Source organism: Geotrypetes seraphini, chromosome 2 (genome assembly GCF_902459505.1).
Source record: "Geotrypetes seraphini chromosome 2, aGeoSer1.1, whole genome shotgun sequence".
NCBI lineage: Eukaryota > Metazoa > Chordata > Amphibia > Gymnophiona > Dermophiidae > Geotrypetes > Geotrypetes seraphini.
In genome coordinates, this window is record NC_047085.1 from 13,061,131 (window position 1) to 13,085,716 (window position 24,586).

General features: G+C 47.2%; 1 protein-coding gene across 1 annotated transcript in view; it reads right to left on the reverse strand.

Moving 5' to 3' along the window:
• The window catches only part of LOC117355378 (1-phosphatidylinositol 4,5-bisphosphate phosphodiesterase gamma-1-like), a 204,213-nt gene that overhangs the window by 139,664 nt on the left and 39,963 nt on the right, over positions 1–24,586 (reverse strand). Inside the window, exons 3-5 of the mRNA XM_033933848.1 lie at positions 19,214–19,363; positions 15,623–15,716; positions 11,029–11,076 (exon numbers count right to left, since the gene is read on the reverse strand). Coding sequence (XP_033789739.1) covers positions 11,029–11,076; positions 15,623–15,716; positions 19,214–19,363 — 292 coding nt within the window. The remainder of the gene's footprint in view (positions 1–11,028; positions 11,077–15,622; positions 15,717–19,213; positions 19,364–24,586) is intronic.

Here is a 24,586-nt window from a genome sequence, read left to right on the forward strand (position 1 = left end):
TAAGTGATGGTCTTTCTCCCCATAATTCAGAGAGTTATAGACACAGGTCTAAATAGTATTCCAGCTATAAAGAGTGGTCAAAGTGAAAGTTATAGAGTTACAGAGACAGATGGTGAAGTCTAAAACAGGGAATTCAGAAATGTGTGGGATAAACACAAGGGATAACTAAAGAGAAAGAGGATGGAAACACCAAATAGCTGTTGAGGTGTTGTGCTGGGCAAGAGTAGAGGAAAATAAGGCTAATGCCAGACCGATTTCTATGGTCTGTGTCCTCCAAACGGCAAAAGATAGATTAAGTTTTGGCAATTCCAGTATTGTATATCACTTCTTGTATTATCGTGAGAGTGAGGTTGCCGTACACACGCAAAGGGGAAGAGAACGCATCTTAAATAGCAAATTAAATACTGTTAGCAATATTTTGTTATAACAAATATTGTCTCGAGACTGCATCATGTTGAACTGCCTATATGCGGTTGGCATGACGGCAAATTGCCAGAGTTTAGTCATGAATCACTATAATTTGCACAAAGCGGTGAGTGCAGCCATCGCTGCCTAGTTGGACAGACTGGATGAACAATGCAGGTTTTTATCTGCTGTCGTCGTGTATAGCTTTGTGCAGCTGTTCTCGACTCATTATTTCTCCACGATTGTGTTGGAAAGTGCCTGACAGCTGATTACACTTACTTATGTGCCCTTTGCAAACTTTCTGTGGCAGCCCACTCCTGACATCCTGCTTAGGCCCCTCCTCTTCCTGTTTGCTTCCTGTCACTTCCTGTCAGATGTGCTTTGTGCAGAAGCTGGCTGGAAATGTCAAAGGCTCTTTTGTGTGTGTAAATATTCCCCAGCAGCTCTGGAGCCCAGCTGCAGGTCATTAAACTGTTTGCACAACAAGCTCACTGCCAAGAACAGCCAAAGCTTCATCACAGAGCCACCGAATTTCAGCATTATCTGAATCTGGGCAATGGAGGACTGTCCCAAGGGTGCAGTCTGGCATTTATTCCATTAATGGTGGCATTCAATGCCAGTGACCAGATAGCAGTGGTGTACCTGGCTTAGTAGCCACCCAGGCCAGAGCACTTCCTCCTCAGAGCAATGGAGTGGCTGCAGGGGGCGCAGTCCATTTGCACATGGCTATCCATTCTACCAGTCCTGTACCCTAGAACAGGAAATTGACATCAGAGAAGGTGAGGCCAGTAGAGCCAACAGCTGCATGCATGCCCTACTGCCCTGGCCTTGGTATAGCTGAGCAGATAAGTCTGTCCTTTGTCTGGTTAGCATTAAGAAGTGGCATAGTAAGGGAGGGAGGGAGGGGCAGACCACCCTGAGTGCCATTTTCACAGGGGGCACTGGTGCCTGTCCTCCTCTCTGCCCCTCCACATACCTCCTTAAATGTTTGCCAGTATAAACATCATCTTCCACGTGCTTCTCGTGCTGGCCTCTGCTCCCTTCTGATGTCACTTCCTGATCGTGCGACCAGGACATGACGTCATTGACAAGCGTGAGCAGCAGGTGGAAGTTGCTGCTTGTGCTGGCGACATTTCAAGAGGTACACGGGGAGGGGGAGGGGTGCTCAATCAGCGGGGAAGAGCAGGGGGCACATGGTGCGGCGATGCAAGGTGCCGCTGCCTCAGGCACTAACCTCTCTCGCTACACCACTGGCTATACACGTGCCAGCATTGAATATTGACCTGTGTCCAGTTAACTTCAGGCTAGCAGCCTAAAGGGCCACCTGGTTCCTCGTTCCTTCCTTCCAAATCCCTCCACAGCAATGGCTGGCCCTCTCCCTCCTCTAAAGAAAAGAAACAGATCCAACAAGAACCCCCTCCCCCCAGGTCTACCTTCAATAGCTCTGGTGAGGAGAGAAGCTCCCTCACACCTCTGCCTTCAAAATGGCCACCACAACTTTGAGTGGCAGATTGTAATGCTAGCTAGACCACAAGGGCTATTAAAGGAACAATTGGGGGGAGGGGGCTATGGGTTGGGGATGGGGGTGCTCTTGTTGGGCCTATTATTTCTTTGAGGGGAGTTAGGAACATAGAAACATAGAAATAGACGGCAGATAAGGGCCACGGCTCATCTAGTCTGCCCACCCCAATGACCCTCCCCTACCTTTCTCTGTGAATAGATCCCACGTGTCTATCCCATTTGGCCTTAAAATCAGGCACGCTGTTGGCCTCAATAATCTTAAGTGGAAGACTATTCCAGCGATCAACCACCCTTTCAGTGAAAAAGAATTTCCTGGTGTCCCTGTGCAGTTTCCCGCCCCTGATTTTCCACGGATGCCCCCTTGTTGCCGTGGGACCCTTGAAAAAGAAGATATCTTCTTCCACTTCGATGTGGCCCGTGAGATACTTGAACGTCTCGATCATGTCTCCTCTCTCTCTGCGTTCCTTGAGTGAGTACAGCTGCAACTTATCCAGCCGTTCCTCGTACGGGAGATCCTTGAGTCCCGAGACCATCCAGGTGGCCATTCTCTGGACCGACTCTAGTCTCAGCACATCCTTACGGTAATGCGGCCTCCAGAATTGCACACAGTATTCCAGGTGGGGCCTCACCATGGATCTATACAATGGCATAATGACTTCAGGTTTACGGCTGACGAAACTCCTGCGTATGCATCCTATGATTTGCCTTGCCTTGGATGAAGCCTGCTCCACTTGATTGGCAGTCTTCATGTCCTCACGGACGATCACCCCTAAGTCTCGTTCTGCTTCAGTTCTTGTTAGGATCTCGCCATTAAGGGTGTAAGTCTTGCATGGATTTTGGCTGCCCAGGTGCATGACTTTGCATTTTTTGGCATTGAAGCTGAGTTGCCAGGACCTAGACCAGTGCTCCAGTAGAAGTAGGTCGTGCATCATGTTGTCGGGCATTGAATTTTTGTCTGTTGTGCTTTTGCCCACTACATTGCTTAGTTTGGAGTCATCGGCGAATAATGTTATTTTACCTCGGAGCCCTTCTGCCAAGTCCCTTATATAGATGTTGAACAGGATCGGGCCCAGGACCAAGCCCTGTGGCACTCCACTGATCACCTCCGTCGTTTCGGAGGGGGTGCCGTTCACCACTACCTTCTGAAGCCTACCTCCAAGCCAGTTCCCAATCCATTTCGTTAAAGTGTCGCCCAAACCTATAGAACTCATCTTGCTCAGCAACCTGCGGTGAGTATGCTATCGAATGCTTTGCTGAAGTCCAGGTATACGATGTCCAGGGACTCCCCAACATCCAGCTTCCTCATCACCCAGTCAAAGAAGCTGATAAGGTTGGATTGGCAGGATCTCCCCTTAGTAAATCCATGTTGACGGGGATCCCGTAGATTCTCCTCGTTCATGATCTTATCCAATTGGCGTTTGATTAGAGTTTCCATTAGTTTGCTCACTATTGATGTGAGACTCACCGGTCTGTAGTTTGCTGTCTCCATCTTGGAGCCTTTCTTGTGGAGTGGAATGATGTTAGCCATCTTCCAGTCCATCGGGCCATTACCTGTACTAAGGGAGAGATTGAAGAGCGCAGATAGCGGTTCTGCCAAGACATCACATAACTCCCTGAGCACCCTGGGGTGTAGGTTGTCAGGCCCCATTGCCTTGTTAACCTTGAGCTTTGACAACTCGCAGTAGACACTGCTGGGTGTAAACTCGAAATTACTACACGGGTCAACTGATTGAACCCGTGTCTGTAGCTGAGGGCTGAGACCCGGCGCCTTGCGGGCGAAGACTGAGCAGAAGTATTTATTTAACAGTTGGGCTTTTTCCGAGTCCGTTTCTACATAATCTCCATCTGGTTTTCTGAGACGTACTATCCCGCCTGAGTTCTTATTTCTGTCACTGATATACCTGAAGAAGGATTTATCTCCTTTCTGGATGTTCTTCGCTAGAGACTCCTCCGTGCGGAATTTGGCCTCCCTAACTGCTGTTTTGATGGCTTTTGACTTGGCCAGATAGTCTGCTCTAGAGTCCTGTTTCCCTGATTGTTTGTAAGAGATGAATGCTTTTTTCTTCTCCTTGATGAGATCTGAGAACTGGGGGAGGGTCTTGGCCAATATCAGTCAGGGCCTGCATAAAAGCCTGACAGTCAGACCTGGATATTTTATATTGGGGCCTTGACATGGTCTGGCATATCAGTGTCTAATTTTCCTGTGGTGGGCAGTATATAAAAAACTACTGACCGCCATGGGGTGAATATTGACCAGCTCGTTTCTGTCTTTTCTTCATCTTCTCTTAGTTCCATTTCTGCCTCTGTTGTTCTCCCTTTTGCTTTACTTTCCATTCTCGCTTCTTTTTATTTTTTTGTATGTGAATATTTTAATATTTTTTCAAATATTTCTTCTTCCTGCACGCTCTCCTTTCTCCTATACTATTTCTTCCATTCCTCAGTCCTTTTCTCCTTCATTATCTTTTTCTCCCTCCTCCAAACAAATCTATTGTCCTCTCTTTCCTACTCCCCATCCCTAGTCCTCACTCTCTGCTCCCATCTTCTGTCCCTCTCCCCCATCCCCATTCTTCGCTCTGCTCCCATCGTCTATCCTTCCCCTTCCCTATTTTTCTATCTCTCCCTCTCCTCCATCATTAATTTTCTTCCTCTGCCTCCATACTATGTCTGGCCCATGGTATTCTTTCCCTCCTTTCCCACTTCTCTTCATTGCCATCTCTCCTCAGTCCCTTTCTATCCCTCCACATTTCTTACCATTAATCCTCCATTTCTCCTCCCTCTTTTCCAGCATCTGCTTCCCCCCTCTTCTCTTTCTTAGCATCAGCTTCATGTTCCCTTGACTCTCCCCCTAGTTTCTCAGTATCTGCTCCTTGCCTCCTCCTCCCTTTCACCATGAATACAGCCCCTATTTTCTCTCCTCCCATTTCCCACTCCCTTATCTCTTTTATTATAAATGGCTGGTTCTCTACTGCTGACCCAGGATCCATTCAGGGGCACAGACTCAGGGGTGGAGACCTCCTCTTTCTGATCTCAAGCCTCTGAGAGGAAGATTCTCAAAACTTCATGATAAAATCTGATGGGCTGCTACCGAGGTCGCTATTGTAACAATTTCAAAAAGGTGAGTCATTCTCAAAAGACCCCGCATGCAAATGAGGTTTGCAGATGTTCACTTAGGCTCGCTAAATTTACTTGAGATAAGTTTCTAGTGGTAGTGATCAGCTCATGCCCAGAATGCACCCGCATATTAAAAAAAACCCAAAACCCCAAACCAAATTGAAGATCGGCAGGAGAGATGCCCACTCTCTCCCGCTGTGCTCACACAACCTCCGGACACCCACCTCTGGCAGCGGGAGGGATGCCCACTCTCTCCTGCCACGTCTCACAATCTCCAACACTACTACCCATACCCCCACTCCACAGTGGGAGAGATGCCCACTCCCACCCACCGCACAATCCCCCAACACTACTACTACCCATCCAACTCCACCACTTTCCCTCCCCCACAGTGGGAGGGATGCCCACTCCCTCCTGACATTGCCCAACTCCCCCCGTGCCCCTGACAAACCCCCTTGCCTATATCTACCTTATTCATGAAGTCCGGCCTGAAGGACACCTACCCACTCCAGCTGGCAGATCTACCTCTTACAAAATGGTGGACCTTCCCTTTCCCAGTGCATCTTGGGATGTGCTGGGGATAGGCTTAAGTCTCTGATTGGCCCAGGTGCTTAAGGCCCTGCCTAGGAGGGATGGGTGGGTAGTAGTGTCAGGGGATTGTGTGGTGGGAGGGAATGGGCATCTCTCCTGCCGATCTTCGATTTGAGGTTTGTTTGGCTTTTTAAAAATTTTCATGGGGGGGGGTCTGAGCTGTCAAACCTTACCTTCCTGTCAGTGCCTGAGCCAATCAGCGCTGAGGCACTGATCAGAAAATAAGGCTACAACAGCTCAGAAGTGTTGGCATATTTTGACCGCAAATGTGGCACTCACTCAGCAATGATAGAGAATCGCTCAGAGTGATCATTTTAATATTAATGACCTCATTGCATTACATTTGAATTGTTAGGAAACTCGAAAAAGACCGTTTTGATAGTCCGCCACTAAAATACACGCACGCTAAACCGGCTGAAACTGGTTTAGCGAGCACATTAAAGGCACATTTTAGTTTTGAGAATCTGCTCCTGAGAGGTTTAAGCCAGTCTGGCGAATTGCTGTGTTTCCAGAGAGAAAACGCAAAGTGACAGCAACACCAGAAACGGTGGAGGATAGGGTCCGGCTGAAGCCCCCTCCCAAGTCTCCTGCATTGGCCATGGGTTTCTCGCTTCTGCAAAGTTGGATGTCTGCAAGACTACTGAGGCTGGGGCCTGAACATCTGGATTTCTTAGGTTCCTGACCACCCGCGTCCACCTGGCACTGGCCTATCTAATTTCTGGGGATTTGTAGACCGCTAGTAACGATCCAGCTACTCCCAAGTATTATGAATTGATGGATTTGAATGAATCTGATTATTCACCTATTCTAGTCTACTTTCCTTGTCAACTTTATGTATTATGCATTACATTACTATTAACCAAGTCGAGCTGCTTTTGGTTGATGACCCGGTTTATAAAACTAAAGTTTTAGTTTAAAATTTAAGCTGAGAGCAAATTGCAGTTCAGGAATGTTTGCTAGGTTCCTGCCCCAGAAGGCTTACAACCTCGACTTCATTTACTAACTTAAATTCATTAATGAGTTAAGGTGCATTCATTTTGCATTCACTTCATGGGAGAGGGGGGTGTAGATATTTAGCATGTGCGGTCATCGTTTTAATTTAGATGCTGATTCTGCAGAAGTAACAGTGCTCAGTACCTAGAGAAGGTGGTGATGGTGACACTAGAAAAACTACCTTTTCCGTTGTAGCGCCAACTTTATGGAATGCCATGCCACCTCAACTCCGCCTCGGAAATTCACTCGACAAATTCAAGACTACACTAAAAACGTTCTTATTCCAAGACGCATACCATAGCGTCTAAATATTTTCTTTCCAATAGTTAGCAAAATAAACACGAACTGCTTTTTTTATTTTTATGCTTTTGAATACATTTACAATATCCAATAATTCAAGGAAAAAAAGAAACATTTCTCAAAGCAATTCATAATCATTCATTCTTACAAAATTCTTTTTAAGCCCACATTATGGGGAAACATGTTACAATTTCTAAACAAACAAGTTTAAAGGAAAAGATTAAGGACACAAATTCTCAGTTCGTCCTATCAAACCTTGAATCATTCCTTACTAATAGGGATTCTAATTTCTCCTCTTATTCTCTATAGATGAAACAAAATAATTTCTGTTCTCTTGCTACTAAAAATTGCTGTAATTGTATGGGGTCCCAAAAAAACATACTCAATATCTTGTAACTTAACTAAACATTTACAAGGAAATTTCAGGTAGAAAACTCTAGTTTTTAACTTCAAAAATTCTTTTCTTCTCAATTGAGTTGTTCTAGAGACATCCGGAAAAATCTTAACCAAATCTCCACAAAATTTCATTAACCTATTTTTAAAGTAAAGTTTCATTAATAACATCTTATCTATTTCACTCATGCATGTTATCACCAGGGTGGACCGGCTCTGAATCACATCCTGAGTATCTTCCAAAAACTCAGTCAAATTTACTTCAGTAGTGACCAGATGGTCCACCTCCTGGGCAGATTCTATTTTTTTTGGAGGAATATAATAGTAATTATTTATTGGAAAATTCTCAGCATTAGCCACTCCCAATACTTCTTTAAAAAACTTCCTTAATAGAATTTCAGGTGACAATAAATGAGTTATTGGGAAATTGACTAAGCATAGATTTTTCCCTCTATTCATATTTTCCATAGATTCTATTTTAGCACGAACCGCTTTTAAGAAGCGATCCCCTTTCCTGGTGTTTTATCCTCCCCCCTTCCCTTTAATGAATTTGTTTTTAATGATGTAATTATTAACTTTCCCCTCCCCCTTTCCCCTTAAGCTCATGCTCGTATTTGTAATTTGCCTATTCAATGTTCACATTTCCCCTCCCTACAAAATTTATTTTGACCTTTCATTTTTAGCATTGTAAACCGGCCAGGTGCACGTCGATGGTCGGTAGATTAAAATTAATTAAAACTTTTTTTAAAAATTTCTTTATTGATTTTAAAGCCATAAGAAAGTGCAAAATAAAATACAATCATATAATTCTATAAAAGCACTTAAATATAATTATAATTATAATCTATAACAAAAAGATTATCACTCCCCGCCCCCCAATTATATCTAAGAACTACACTCTAATTGAGAATTACTTGTGGCACTTAATTATGGCTTTAAAATAAATAAAGACATTTTAAAAAATTAAATTAAATTAATTAAACTTGAAACTTGAACTTGAAACCAGTCTTCATTTTTTTCAGGTTTCTTGTTCAGCACAACTCAAAACGTTGCAAGGGTCCAAAGAGGACGTCAAATGATTTTATTTGCTTTATCAAGTTAATAAATAATGTCAGCAGGCCTCTTATGTTATAAGGGTCATCTCATGCTGCGTGCATGCGAGAAACGTGAAACTATACAAGAAACGGTGCGTTCGCTGGAAGTGTGACACTTTGTGTTGGTTTTTAAAGGTTTGTGTTGCGTCTGCTTGCTTGGCAGCTGTACTGATTAGACATGAGTGACGAAGGCGCTGCATTCATCGGAGCAGGGGATATGATTAGAAAATGGTTTGCAGAGCGAGGATCCAAAGAGGGCTTCTGCTTTTCTACTCAGTCTGCTCCACATTAGCGCACGTGAGCCCATTCTCTGCATCTTTATTTATTTATAGCCTAAGTGACTTAGGAAGACACATATGGCAGGAGAGTGTGGCACAGTGGTTAGAGCTACACATCCTCCGCACCCTGAGGTAATGGGTTCAGTCCTTCACTGCCCCAGGTACGTTAGATAGATTGTGAGCCCACCGAGACAGACGGGGAAAACGCTTGAAGTACCTGCATGTAAACTGCTTTGAGTGTGGTGATATACAAGTCCCAACCCCTTTTCCTGATGTCATAATGCCTCATTCCACCAATAAGAGCCAACCTCATCTGTGATGTCACAATGGCTAGATTGTTTTATACTTGGCTCACTTCTGATACTGGAGGAGAGTGTTTTGCAGTGGTTAAAGCTACAGCCTCAACACCCTGATGTTATGGGTCCAAACCCTGTGCTGCTCCCTCTGACCCTGGGCAAGTCGCTTAATCCTCCACTCCATGCTTGAAGTACCTGTATGCAAACTGCTTTGAGCGTGGTTGGCTCGTTCCCTGATGTCATAATGCCTGGCAGAAACCCAAAGAGTAGCAACATTCCACAGCTGAGACTGTGATGTCATAACGCCTCATTCCACCAATGCCTAAGAGCCAACCTCAGCAGCGATGTCACAATGGCTCCATTGTTCTATACTTGGCTCACTTCTGATATTCGAGGAGCGTGTGCTGCAGTAGTTAAGGCTACAGCCTCAGCCCCCGGAGGTTCTGGGTTCAAACCCTGTGCTGGTTCCCTGTGACCCTGAGCAAGCCACTTAATCCTCCACTGCCCCAGGTACATTAGAGAGATTGTGAGTCCACCAGGACAGACGGGCAAAATGCTTGACGTAGTGAACATTGGAAAAAGAATGCCAAGGTTAGGCAGACTGTCCTTAATAAGGAGGGATGCTCAGTGCACAGAGTCTGAAGCCCTAGAAGCGGCAGGAAATCCCCACGGACGGAATCAACATAAGAAAGTGGGAAGGTCGAGATGTTCCAGTCGGGGGTCTTTATTGTCAGTAACACAAAAGCATTCAGCGACACAATGCTGTGTGCGTTTTGGCACTCAGGAGTCTTGAAATTTGTTGTTTAAGAACCAAACGGTTGTGTTTTAAAGGTACGTTTTGAAAAAAAAAAAAAAACCACGTTGCCTCCCGTATAAAGAAGATTTAGGCTGGCTCTCGATAAAACAGTGCAATGAAATTTTCTGGCTCACTGTTTGCAGAGGACTTCACTGAGTTTGATCCTTGGCAGATAATCAAAACCTGGTTTATCGCGAGCCAATGGGAATCTTCTTTACGAGAGGCAACGTTTCTTTTCAAAACGTACCTTTAAAACACAACCGTTTGGTTCTTAAACAACAAATTTCAAGACTCCTGAGTGCCGAAAGGCACGCAGCGTTGAGTCACTGAATGCTTTTGCGTTCCTGACAATAAAGACCCCCGACTGGAACATCTCAACCTTCCCACTTTCTTTTCTTGATTTCAGTGCACAGAGTCTACACCAGGGGTGTCAAAGTCCCTCCTCGAGGGCCGCAATCCAGTCGGGGTTTCAGGATTTCCCCAATGAATAGGCATGAGATCTATTTGCATGCACTGCTTTCATTGTATGCTAATGATCTCATGCATATTCATTAGGAAAATCCTGAAAACCCGACTGGATTGTGGCCCTCGAGGAGGGACTTTGACACCCCTGGTCCACACCATTGCCCTAGCGGTGAAATAAGCAGCTTAGCACATGAATACAGATACTAAGCAACTTTCCCAGTGACTGAGATCAGTCTCTCCGTCACCCAGCTCAGGTCTCGTCTGTTTGATTAGACTGAGCAGGGGTTGTCTCTTATATGGGGTTCATAGACAACGGTGCGAAAGACAAAGGCGCGGCCGGACAATTGAGCGCAGCGTGGAGACGGGCGCCGCTCAAAATTACTGTTTTTAGGGGCTCCGACGGGGGGTTTTGTTGGGGAAACCCCCCCCCCCACTTTACTTAATAGACATCGCACTGGCATTATGGGGGGTTTGGGGGGTTGTAACCCTCCACATTTTACTGTAAACTTAACTTTTTCCCTAAAAACAGGGAAAAAGTGAAGTTTTCAGTAAAATGTGGGGGGTTACAACCCCCCAAACCACCCACAACGCGGCGCGATGTCTATTAAGTAAAGTGGGGGGGTTCCCCCCCACACACACCCCCGTCGGAGCCCTAAAAACAGTAATTTTGAGTGGCGCGCGCCTCCGCGCTGTGCTCAATTGTCTGGGCGCACCTTTGTCCTAGCGCGCTTTTGACCTGACACCCTTATATGGTAGTGGTAGTGGTGATACAGACAGTGACTTACCTGCCTTCTCTTCCCCTGTCCATGGAGTCAAACTGTTTCCGGAGCCACCTATCGGGAATAAGAGAAACCTTCAGCCTCAGGGCTTGTGAACCAGCAAAGGAGAGAAACCGCTGTCTCTAAAGAGGGCCAGATTCAGCAGCCATGAAAACAGAGGGCAAACACTAAACAGAATCCTTTTGTCGCAGCTCATTGAGATCGGAGAGAATTTCCATGGCAAAGCTAAGTGGCTGGAGAGCCTGCTCACGTCTTAAAAAAACGAAGAGCCAGATGTTGTAAACGGTGCCCTAACGCTGCCTAACTTGTTTTAATTGGCATGGTAATTGACCGCGCCATTAAAAACCAATTAAAAAGTTGTTACAAAAAGTAGGCACCTACCAAGGTAGGCGTCGCAAGCGCGTGGACAGGACGCTGTCTAATGGCATCTAAGGTCAAAGTAAGGGTGGTTGACCTTAGGCGTCTGCAAACCCTGGCCTACATGGCAGATGCCTTCGTTTTGTGATAGGCGTCATTAGCCGAGATCCTTTAAACGGCGCCTAAGCATGATTGACACGTGGCCTGCGCCGTTTTTGTAGGTGGTTGCCAACTTAGGTGCCGTTTACAGAATATGGCCCTAAGTGTAAACGCAACTCTCACATTGGCCAGGTCCTACTGCTTTAAGAACACGAGAATAGCTTCACTGTAGCCCGTTCTCACAGTGGCCAATCCAGGTCCCTAGTACCTGGCCAAAACCCAAGGAGTAGCAACATTCCAGCATCTCAAGGCACAGCAAGATTCCAGAACCCCAATAAAAGCAACATTCCAGAGCTTAGATTGTGATGTCATAATGCTTCAGTCCACAGTGCCTCGGAGCCAACCCCATCAGTGATGTCACAATGGCTTGATTGTCCTATACTTGGCACATGTAAGACCAATGGTCCATCAAGCTCAGTAGCCCGTTCTCACAGTGGCCAATCCAGGTCCCTAGTACCTGGCCAAAACCCAAGGAGTAGCAACATTCCAGCATCTCAAGGAAAAGCAAGATTCCAGAACCCCAATAAAAGCAACATTCCAGAGCTTAGATTGTGATGTCATAATGCTTCAGTCCACAGTGCCTCGGAGCCAACCCCATCAGTGATGTCACAATGGCTTGATTGTCCTATACTTGGCACATGTAAGACCAATGGTCCATCAAGCTCAGTAGCCCGTTCTCACAGTGGCCAATCCAGGTCCCTAGTACCTGGCCAAAACCCAAAAAGTAGCAACATTCCATGCTACCGATCCAGGGCAAGCAGTGGCTTCCCCCATGTCTTATCCAAGGTTCCTCTGTCCCAGCAATTGGGATTACAGCCCTGTATTGCCCAGTCCAAAGGGGACTCAGCGCATGCCTCTTGCGCTCAGCAGACAGGACTCTGTCACGTGAGCCTTCGGTTTGTGCGAATGGGCAGATATGGATCAGATAACAAATAAATGTTTGTGTAGGATATGATGATAGATGTAACTTTTCCAAGAATAGCACTATATCTGTGACTGACTGGCCCAGTATCTCATATGAAATTGGTCCTAGGACTAAGGTGGAGAAAAGGCAGGCTTAAAATCAATAGGAGCTATATTTAACTGGTGGCGGTCAGAGATTTTTTTTCATCGCCAGCAGAAATATGCCTAGAGGTTCAATGCCAGGCCATATTTGGATATGTATGTGCAGGCTGGTGGCATTCATCGTGTTACGTGCCAATCATGATCCCTTCACCAGATAAGTTAACTGGTCAAAGACAGGAGTGCTATGCCGTACAGCGAAAGATTAGGGAAACTCGGCCTCTTCTCCCTCGAGCAGAGGAGATTGAGAGGGGACATGATTGAAACATTCAAGATACTGAAGGGGATAGACTTAGTAGATAAGGACAGGTTGTTCACCCTCTCCAAGGTAGAGAGAACGAGAGGGCACTCTCTAAAATTGAAAGGGGATAGATTTCGTACAAACGTAAGGAAGTTCTTCTTTACCCAGAGAGTGGTAGAAAACTGGAACGCTCTTCCGGAGCCTGTTATAGGGGAAGACACCCTCCAGGGATTCAAGACAAAGTAGATAAGGACAGGTTGTTCACCCTCTCCAAGGTAGGGAGAACGAGAGGGCACTCTCTAAAGTTGAAAGGGGATAGATTCCGTACAAACGTAAGGAAGTTCTTCTTCACCCAGAGAGTGATGGAGAACTGGAACGCTGTTCCGGAGTCTGTCATAGGGGAAAACACCCCCCAGGGATTCAAGACAAAGTTAGACAAGTTCCTGCTGAACCAGAACGTCATCTGGTAGGGCTAGTCTCAGTTAGGGCGCTGGTCTTTGACCTAAGGGCCACCACGGGAGTGGACAGCTAGGCACGATGGACCACTGGTCTGAGCTAGCAGTGCCAATTCTTATGTTCTTATGAAGTTCTATTTGTCTGGTTATCATATCCAGTTAAGGCCTGAATAGTGGCACTTAACCCAATCAATGCTGATTCTGCTCCCAGACTGCCTACAAGACAGCCAGTTTCTCTTTGACTGGCTAGAGGGGATATTCACTGGCAGTGGTGGACCTGGCGGGATGGAATCCCGGGGCCAAGCATCCCATCCTCTGGCTGGAGCACTCCCCCCTCCTCCAGGAAGTGGGAATGTGCATGGATCGGTTGCGGGGTTGAGGGCTGCCTGTATATGGCCGTCGGCTCTACTGCTCCTTCGCGCTGGAACAGGAAGTTGACGTCAGAGGGGGCGGGGGCTGGCGGAGCTGACGGCTGCGCGCAGGCGGACCACAGATCTGAAACCACCCTAGCACCGCTGCCCTCCCTGCCCCCTGCCCTTGTTACGCCACTTTTTACTGGCTATCTCTGGTAAGAGCAGAGAGCGTAGCTGGTTTTAAGAAAGGTTTGGACAAGTTCCTGGAGGAAAAGTCCATAGTCTGTTATTAAAACATGGGGGAAGCCTCTGCTTGCTCTGGATCGGTAGCATGAAATGTTGCTTCTCTGGGGATTCTAGAATCTTGTTCCTCTTTGGGATTCCGGAATCTTGCTACTCCTTGGGATTCTGTATGGAATGTTGCTACTCTCTAGGGATTCTAGAATCTTGTTCCTCCTGGGATTCCGGAATCTTGCTACTCCTTGGGATTCTGTATGGAACGTTGATACTCTTTGGGTTTTGGCCAGGTACCAGGGACCTGGATTGGCCACAGTGAGAATGGGCTACTGGGCTTCATGGACCAATGGTCTGACCCACTAAGGCTATTCTTATGTTCTTATGATAACCAGCTGAGCACCATCTAACCAGTTAGGAGATTTTTCTACCCTGTTAAACTAAACTAAACCTTAAGTTTATATACCGCATCCTCTCCATAATTATAGAGCTCGGCAAGGTTTACAAGAGCTTAATGTAAGGAAGGAACAGAGTAATGGGGTTGGAAGTCTAGTCTAGTTTTCAGATGCTTTCGGAATAGTTGGAAGGAGACCTGATGCCATAGTGGGGTAGTAAGGTTATTCCAAAGCCCTGTGATTCTGAAGAAGAGAGATACCTTTTAGCGAGGGGAAGGTTTTAAAAATTTGGTCCCTAAGGGGGGGGGGGGGTCCGCCCTTGGCACCAGCACCCATTCTCCTCTCTGCCCCCCTGCTCTTTCCCCCGTACCTCTTTAATGTTCCCGGCGTGAGCAGAAACCCCAACCTGCTCGTGCCAGCGTCGGCTCTTCATCTGACGTCACTTTCTGGACCCACGCTTAGGAAGTGACGTCAGACGAATAGTCAACGCTGGCGGGAGCAGGTTGGGGGTTGCTGCTCGCGCCGGGAATGTTAAAGAAGTACGGGGGGAGGTGACGGGACTACAGCGCGCCAAACAATCGCGCACAGAAAAATAAGCAGAGACAAATGCGCGCAGGATGTCAGCCCGCCAGATTACAAGTTAAATTTAAAGCGCTCCAGTGGGGGTATCAGGTGTTGGCGCTGCCGTTTGGGAGATAACCCCCCCACACTAACAGAGGAAACTAATTTTTCCCTACAACAGGGAAAATTACACTTTCCTGTGTAATGGGGGGGGGTTACCCCCAAACCTCCCAATGGCAGCACAAACAGTTACAAGTAAACTGGGGGGTTCCCCCCATGTCCCCCTCAGAGCGCTTTAAGTTTAACTTTTGTCTCTGCTCAGTTGTCCGCACGCGTTCTTCTATGAACCACGGGGGAAGGGAAGGGATGCAAGTGTGCGCAACAGGAGGGTGCGGGGAAGGAGCGGGTGGGGGTGACGAAGAGGGCGGGGGAGGGGTGCCTCTCACCCTCGCTACGCCACTGTGGACAAACTATGCAGGCCCGAAGTAAAACACCGACATTGCCGCTCTCCAGATAACGACCGGCGGTCCGTGGTGAAAACATATATTCATCTTCTCTGACTATACATGGAGTGCCACCGACTATACATTCTTTTCTATTAAGCTCTGTCTGGCTTTTAAGTAAATACGCTGACTGCTGGCATTGAACCCTCTTATCTCCAGATGCATCTTTACTTCCTACAGCTGAGGCTCTTCTGTGCTTACCTCAGGCTCTACCCAATCAGACAATCAAGGGTGTGTTTGTGGGTGTGATCACACTCAGGATTATGACATTGCTTCTCACCTCTCTATCTGGAGAGGACTTTGCGCTCTTTGTGTGTCCAGCAGCAACCAGTTCAGCCCATTTATCCATAGGGTGACGTCCTCTTCACAGAAGGCTGATGAAGAGATTGGAGAGAGGAGGGTGTTACAGAGGCAGAGCAAGTGGAGAAAGTGAGCGAATTCATGGAAATCGGTCCTGTCATTATGGACTAGGGCAGGGGTCTGCAACCTTTAAGACATAAAGAGCCACTTGGACCCGTTTTCGAAAAGAAAAAAAAACTTGGAGCCGCAAAACCATTATAAAACAAATCTAACACTGCATATATTGTTTCTTATCTTAATGCTATATACAGGATCACTAAATTGAAAATAAAATCATTTTTCCTACCTTTGCTATTTGGTGATTTCATGAGTCTCTGGTTGCACTTTCTTCTTCTGACTGTGCATCCAATCTTTCTTCCTTTCTTTCAGCCTCCTGTATGTTTCCTCTCCTCCAGACCTCATTCTCTCCCCCAACTTTTTCTTTCTGTCTCCCTGTTCCCCCTTCTTTCTGTCTCCGTGCCGTCCCCCAAGCCACTCGGTTTGCTGCCACCGCAATCGGGGAACAGCCCCCAAGCCACCGCCGTCCCAAGCTTTCCCTGCAGAAGTGTTGCGCTGACCAGCATTCCGCTCCCTGACGTCAATTCTGACGTAGGAGAGGAAGTTCCGGGCCAACAAGGCATTTCTCCTCATTCCATCCAGCCTGAGCCCCATCTCTCCTTGATCCAGCATTTCCCTTCTGTGTCTGTCAGAATTACCATTCCACCTATTTTCCAGCATCACCCTTCTTTGTGTCCATCTCACCTATATCCCTATCTCACCACTTTTTCAGAATCTTCATTTGTCTCTGTCCTTATCTTTACGCCATGTTCACCATTTGCCCTTTCAATGTCTTTATCTCCCCCCACACACTTTTTCAGCATTACTTCTATGTCTCTATTTCACCTCCTCTTCATGTCCCCTCTGTATCTCTATCCTTATTCAGTAGGTCCTGCTTACCCTTTCTCTTCTTTGTGTCACTATCTCCATTTTCAGCTTTCCCCCCTTTTCCTTTGTTACTGCACCCGGTAGCCAGAACCTTTCCACCCTCCCTCCACTCAGGCCCAGCATGAAATATTTCCTTTTGTTTCCCTCCCCTCTCTCTTTCTCTCTCTCTTCCCCTCCCTCACCCACAAGTACTGCATCTGGCCCTCTCCCTTCTACCTGCACCTGGCAACACCCCCCTGCTCCGCGGCTCTCTTCAGCAACTCGTCAGCAGCAGTGATCAAGACAAGCTGCCGACATCGAGGCCTTCCCTCTACGAGTCCCGCCTTTGTGGAAAAAGGAAGTTGAAACAAGCGGGACTCGCAGAGGGTAGGCCCCGACGTCAGAAGCTTGTGTCGATCGCTGCTGCTGAGTTGCCCAAGAGAGCCGCGGAGCAGGGGATGTGGCCGGAAGCAGGTAGAAGGGAGAGGGAGATAGGAAGGCTGTAGATCTCCGGAGCATGACACCGACCCCGGCCAGGATGACTTCTTTTTCAGGCACCTTACAAGTCCAGCGTCGCGGGGGAAATAGCCATGCTAAGCAGTGAGCTCAGCACTACACAGATGAAAGCCTTGCTTGCTGATTGGTCCGGCGGGGCGGGGCCGCCGGACCAATCAGCAAGCAAGGCTTTCATCTGTGTATGTGCTGAGCTCACTGCTCAGCATGGCTATTTCCCGCCGCGACGCCGGACTTAAGCTGCATGCCTGCGTGACACACTACCGGAGCCGCAGCAAAGGTGGAAAAGAGCCGCATGCGGCTCTGGAGCCGCAGGTTGCCGACCCCCGGACTAGGGGCTAGATTCACTAAGCAAACCAATCGGTTTGTGACCCCTTTGCGACCCGAATTCCCTCCAACCCCATCCCGATCCGTGCATGCAAATGAGGGGAATCGGCATGCAAAGCAGGAAGGATGCGATTCACAAAACTTTTTTCCCTAAACACCGACTGGCTGGCCGATCAAGAACAAGCGACTGGTGTGTAACAAACAGATTTGCCCCGACTCTTCTCTCTGGCTCCCCTGCTCTCTCTGCTTTCCCCAACCCTCTCTAGCTCCCCCGACTCTTCCTGCTCTCTGCCTCCCTTCCCTGGAGTGCGAGCCTGTGGTTTTAACCTGCTTTAAAAAAGCACGGACAGCAAACGCATGTGCAGACCATCTACAGGCAACGAAGATGGTCTGCGCATGCGTCGGGATCGCTCAGTAGCGATCCATGTGATTGGTGGGGGGCATTCCTCCGATCCCATTTGAATATTGTCCCGTCATGAATTGGTCAGCCTGCCACAGATCGGTCACGATAGTGAATCAGGCCCCTAAATTATTCACACGTTACTGTTCCTTAGCACTTCAGGGCATCCTCTCCTAATAATCCGCCCCTGCCTCTTTAAGGCCCTCATGACGGCATTTGTAGTGTTGCCAGATTTCCTCTTTAAAAAGAGAGGATACCTGGCCCCTCCCCATTCCGCCTCCAGCTCCGCCCCCATTCTGCTCGGGGGCTTCCAAACCACAGACCAACTGCCAGGTTTAATCTCCGCCCCCTCGCTACGCGCGCACCCTCCTTCTCGTTCCCCATACCTTTTTAATGTGTCTGATGCGTGCAGCATGCCCGCGTCAGTGTCGGCTTGCCCTTCGACGTCACTTCCTAGGCGCAGGACCCAGAAGTGACGTCAAAGAGAGCGCCAGTGCTGACGTGGGCATCAATGTTGCTCACGCCAGAGAAGTATAAAAGGTGTGGGAGAAGGCAAATGGCACAGCGTGCGGCAGGGGGAGGAAAGGGAGGGGGCAGAGAGGAGGAAGGTTGCCGGTGCCCCTAGCAAGACAGGCCTCCTGCCCCCCTAACTAGGCCACTGCCTGGATAGTCTTCTGAAAAGAGGACATTTCCTGATGTTCCTGGACGGCTGATAACCCTAAGCATTTGGCAATACCCAACCACACTAGCCAACCCCCAAGGTTAATCTAGCGCGATACACTTATCTGTTGTCTCACAATGAAAAAGCAGAGGAACCCTGGATTGTCCCTGAAAAGAGAAGCCTGAAGGCTGTGATTCTCTTCCATTATCTGCCACTCATTCCATGACCTTCAGGAACCAAAATTGAGACTCTAATCTTTTCCGATAAGGAGCACCAACACTACGTGAATTCTCTTCCGTGATGTCTCTAATAATCATTACATTACATTGGTGTCTTCTATCCTGCCAATACCTTTCAGTTCTAGGTGGTTTACAACTAGAAATTAGCCTGGCCATTCCCAGGGAGATTACAAGGTTGATAGCTATAGTATGCGTTGGGATCTGGGAATGGTCGATACGGTTTGGTTAGATCATTTGACAAATTTCTTGAATACTATTACTATTGTTATTATAATGAAAGAAAAAGATACAAAGAGGCACAGTAAGGTGTCAAAAATGATACAAATTGCCCCTCCATGGACACAATGAAAGAGCTTGCTCCATATTGGGACTGCTCGGTGGCCATGGCATCCACAGAGTTGGCTCCTATGCAAGGGGGTTCAGAAACATTAACACAAAGTGGGAGATTCCCCTCCCCCTGGCACCAACCTGCAACACTCAATGTCTTCAGACGGAAGTCTGCGCCGAAGAGGATGATAAAGCACATGGAGGCGTCCAATTTCCGAGCATCTTCAGGGTAGCGTTCAAAATCCCGTGAGTTCTTCCCTGGACGGATCTCTTTAATTTCACGAATGTCAACTGTGGAAAGAGACAGAAGAGAAATCACATGACTCTATCTATATAGCACCTTGTGTTGACCCAACTTCAGAACTGGCAATTCCCCACTTCTCCCGCTACACATATACTACTGCTTCTATTAGTTATTATTTCTGTAGCACTATCTGTGGCACGCAGGGCTGTACATTAAACACGCAAGAGATAGTCCCTCCTCGAAAGAGCTTACAATCTAATTATGACAGACACATAGGACAAAGGGTGACTCAATATATGCTGCTCATGAAGAGAAATATAATAATAATAATCAGTTTATATACCTCAAGGCCGTAAAATTCTATGCGGTTTACAATAGTTAAAAAAACAATAAAAGAAGTTGAATAGAACTAAAAAAAAGTTAAAAGCCAATAATTAGAGACACTAAAATGATCAAAATAGCGCATAATAAAATTTTTATGAATTAGCTGCCTAAATACTGGAACGGAACCCCCGTGAATTTTAAGAACATAAGCAATGCCTCTGCTGGGTCAGACCTGAGGTCCATCGTGCCCAGCAGTCCACTCACGCGGCGGCCCAACAGGTCTAGGACCTGTGTAGTAATCCTCTATCTGTACCCCTCTATCCCCTTTTCCAACAGGAAGTTGTCCAATCCTTTCTTGAACCCCCAGTACCGTACTCTGCCCTATTACGCCCTCTGGAAGCGCATTCCAGGTGTCCACCACACGTTGGGTAAAGAAGAACTTCCTAGCATTTTAGGGGAGTACTGTACTCGATAGGAGGGGATGACGAGGTAGAGAGGGTAGGGGCTACAGAGGGAATGAGGAACAGAGTGTATTAAGGATTGGGACCTAAATACAGCTTCAAAAAAGTGGGGTTTGAACCTGGATTTGAATACCGCCAGGGATGGAGCCTGGTGTACTGAATCAGGTAGGTTGCTCCAGGCAAACGGTGCAGCAAAGCAAAAGGGGTGGACTCGGGAGTTGGCAGTAGAGGAGAAGGGTACAGACAAGAAAGACTTACCCAAAGAACGGAGTTCCTTGGGTGGGGGAAGGAAGAGAGAGGAGAGATATTGAGGAGCCACGGAGTGAGTACACTTGTGTGTCAGTAAGAAGAGTTTGAATAGGGTTACCAGACGCCCGGACGTGTCCGCCTTTTCATCGACACGTCTGGGCGTCCAGGTGACTTTTCAAAACCTGGCACTTTGGGTTTTAAAAAGCTTCCAGCTAGGAATGACGTTGGGACAGCATCTGCGCATACGTGGATGTAATGGGGCGATGTCACATGCATGCATGCATGTGGGTGAAGTCATCAAGCACAAATGCCCTCCCGACAAGCAATCAGGTTGAGAGGGCGGGCCTGGGGGCGTAGCCATGGATCCGGATTTTAGTTCCGGAAAATCTGGTAACCCGAAGATTGAATTGTATGCAGAAGCGGACAGGGAGCTAATGAAGCGAATTGAGGAGAGGGGGAACAGCATAACGACACTGGAAAAATACGAAACAGATTGAAGGGGGGAGAAATGGATTAGCGGGAGACCAGATCACATCATTTTAACACAGAGGATAGACATAAAAGCAGATTACAGTGGTACCTCGGAATCCGAACGCCCCAGAACTCGAACGTTTTGGAATCCAAACCTTTTTTTTGTAGTCAATTTTGCCCCAGAATCCGAACTCTGCTTTGGAATCTGAACGCCCTTCACATTGTTTGCGTGTGTTTCTGCCCCAGAATCTGAATGCTGCTTTGGAATATTTGTTAATATTTTACCTTAAAATCCAGTGTATTTCCTGTTAAAATTTGAGTTTGTGTGACCCAGGAACGGATGAATCCAGTTTCTATTATTTTCAAATGGGAAAAATTGTCTTGGAACTCGAATGGGGTTCTGGAACGGATTAAGTTCGGATTCCAAGGCATCACTGTACTTGATATAATGACTGGGGTAGCCAAGTACCAAGTGAATAGACAGCAAGTCTGGCTGAGAAACTGCATAAATGAACCCAAACTGACCTACAACGCATTCTGAAAATCTATTAAAACCGCCCTATTCGACAAATTCACTGACTAAAACAGACCACCCTCTCTCTCTATGATATTCCCCTCTGTAAACGCTATTACAATCTCTCAGGAAGCTCCAATTTTCATGTATTCTTTACCCATGGAACCCCAATTAATATGTATCTTTTCTTTTATAGGCTTCCTGTTATTTGCTGACTGTCTAGCCTTCTTTCAATGTGAACCGCCTAGAAGTCGCTTGACTATGACTGTATAGAAAAATTAAGTTATTATTATTATTAAATGGTCACTAAAAATTGGAAGAATTTTAATAGATTAAGGGCTCCTTTTACTAAGCTGTGTTAGCGGTTTTAGTGCGCGCTTAATGCACGCTAGACGCTAACGCCACCATTGAGCTGGCGTTAGTTTTTGGCGCATAGCACGGGGTCAGTGCGCGCTAAAACTGCTAGCGCAGCTTAGTAAAAGGAGCCCTAAATTTCACTTTTTGGTGGAATTCTTTATGCTTGTATTATAAGTACGAGAAAATGAACAAATGGGTAATAATAAATTGTTTAAACTGACCAATTTTATTAATTTTAATTAAATGGATTATTCCCCTATTACCGGTTTGATTTGCACATCCAGGGAAGGGAGGTAGGTGGAAGGGAGAGGGATATTATATTTGGATTTGCTTATTAATTACATGTATGTACTGTTGTATGGTTTCATTGAATAAATTGGAATTAGGGTGGGTGGGAGGTGGGCAAAAATGGTTTCTTGATGGATGGAAGTGCTGTTTTTAAAATTTATTGAGACCTCTGCTGCTGTCCCATGCCCATAACATTCGTTTAACGAAATAGCTACAGCGTTTTCTATGGGGTGGTAAGCGACCATGTATGCCCTTGCTACGGATGTGTTTGCCCAGGGATAGGGGGGGCTATGGTTTATTAAATGTACATTGGTATGCTATGGCTTGTCAGATGAGACATATTAATGATTGGTTTAGAGGAACATCTGATTTTTCTGCTACACCACTGGAGTTATCTTTGCTGGCTCCGTTCCATGTGAACTATTTTCTACATGTGTCGGATCCAAGGACGCGTCCTTTGGTGTCTCACTACCCCATTTTTACGCCGGCCAGAAGGACGTGGAGATGGGTCTGTAAAACAGCCAAATTGTCCTCTAGGGTGTCTTTATATTTGCCTATACAGGGCAATGGAGCTTTCCAGCCGGGCATGCAAAATGCCACCTTTCTTAGGTGGCAAGCACAAGGTCTACAATATCTTTTTCACCTGTTTTCGGAGGAGGGGAGCCTGGCCACATTTGCCGAGCTGCAACGGACTTTTGACCTACAGGCTAATGATCTCTTCGCCTATTACCAGATCCGTCACTATGTTCAGTCCCTCCCAGTGGCTGCCCTTACTGAAGTCTGCAGGGAGGCGCTTTCGGAACTCTTCAGCCTTTCAGCCCAACAGAGGATTCCTCTACGATTTCATATTGTGGGGATCCGGGATTGCCAACCAAGTACGAATCTGGATATATTAGCGACAGCGTGGGCTGAGGACTTGCATTGCCAGTTGACTGCTCAACAGTTACAACGGGTCCTGAAGAACATTCACCCAATATTACTGCCATCATATTATGACATCATCGAAGACAGACACGGCAGAGGAAATCGGCAGTAGAAGGCCGCGAAGCAGCGTGTTTAAAGTGCTGCCTACGCGGCTGGAGCCCGGAGGTTTGTCGGCGGTGGGAGGGTCAGGAGCAGGCCAGATCGGGCAGTAAAAGAAGGGGGAGGGGCCGAACGGAGCAGGGAAGAGAAGGGAAAGGGGGGGTGGGGAAAATGCTGCTACTGCTTCTGCACAGGAAAGGTGGGATAGGAGGGAAATGCTGTTGCTGCTGCATAGGGAAGTGGGATGGAAATGCTGCTGCACAGGGAAATGGGGAAAAATGACAGACAGACAGCGGGAGGGAGGGAGACAGAAAGAAAGAAAGACACAGGGGCAGGGAGAGGAACAGAAAAACAGACAGAGAAAGGGGGCCAGAGAGAGAGTCAGCGGGAGAGGGAAAGGGGGCTGCTTTAGGGGGAGGGGTGTGCTTGGAGCAAACAGCTTTGCTCTGGGGGGAAGACAGAAGGGGCCATGGAGAGACAGGGAGAGGGAAAGGGGGCTGCTTTGGGGGGGAGGGGTGTGCTGGGGGGAGACAGAAGGGGCCATGGAGAGATAGGGAAAGGGGGCTGCTTTGGGGGGAGGTGTGCTGGGGACAGACAGCTTTGCTCTGGGGTGGGAAGACAGAAGAGGGCAATGGAGAGACATTTTGGGGGGAGGTGGGTGCTGGGGGCAGACAGCTTTGCTCGGGGGGGGGAGGGGGACGCAGAAGGATGGCCAAGGAGAGAGAGATAAAGAAACACTGACAGACAGACATCTATTCTAGCACCCGTTAATGTAACAGGCTTAAAGACTAGTATAATATATTTTGTTAAAAGGAGGAATAGCTTGTTGAGGAATTTTAAGAATCTCCAATAAGTATTTTTTGAAATAGTCATAGGCGTTTAAAGCTGGTGATTTTGGAAAATTTAATACTCGTAAATTTAGTCTCCTATTAAAGTTCTCAAATGGTTCCAATTTAGAATGAACATAAATTTTGTCTCTGACCAGGGTTGTTGTTATATCTTTTAATTCAACTTTAACAGATGTTAACTGTTCAGCAGAGTCTTGTTTGGTCAGTTCTATAGTTTTTGACAAATTATCTACTTTCCTTGAAAGGCTAAGTACCTCTTGTGTCGATTCAGTTAACTTGTCGTCAAGTCTCTGTAGAACATGCCAAATGGTCTCCAGAGTTACCACTGAAGGGGCCGAAGGCAGCGATACACTCGCTCAACTGTCTTGTCTACGGGTGCTCCTCCCTCCGGGCTCGGCTCCAGATCAGCGACTTCCGCTCCTAGAGCCCCTGCCAGGGCAACCCGTACTGACATCGGACACGGCGGTGTGCTAGAATGCGGAGGGGACAGCGATATCTCATGCCCCAAGAGGCTGGATGCTCCATCGTCCGAACCTACCGCAGGGCCCTCTTCTCCGCGGGGTGGGGTTGAAAGCTGGCTCAGGAGCCTCTTGAGGGTTTGTTGTTGAATCGGCGTGGAGGTTCTGAGGTACGAGGGAGCCGACCTCAGAAGACCCTTCCTTTTAGTGTGCGGCATTGTATAAAGAAGAAAACACCGCGAGAAACAAAACGCGGTGTTAAAGGAAAAACAAGAAA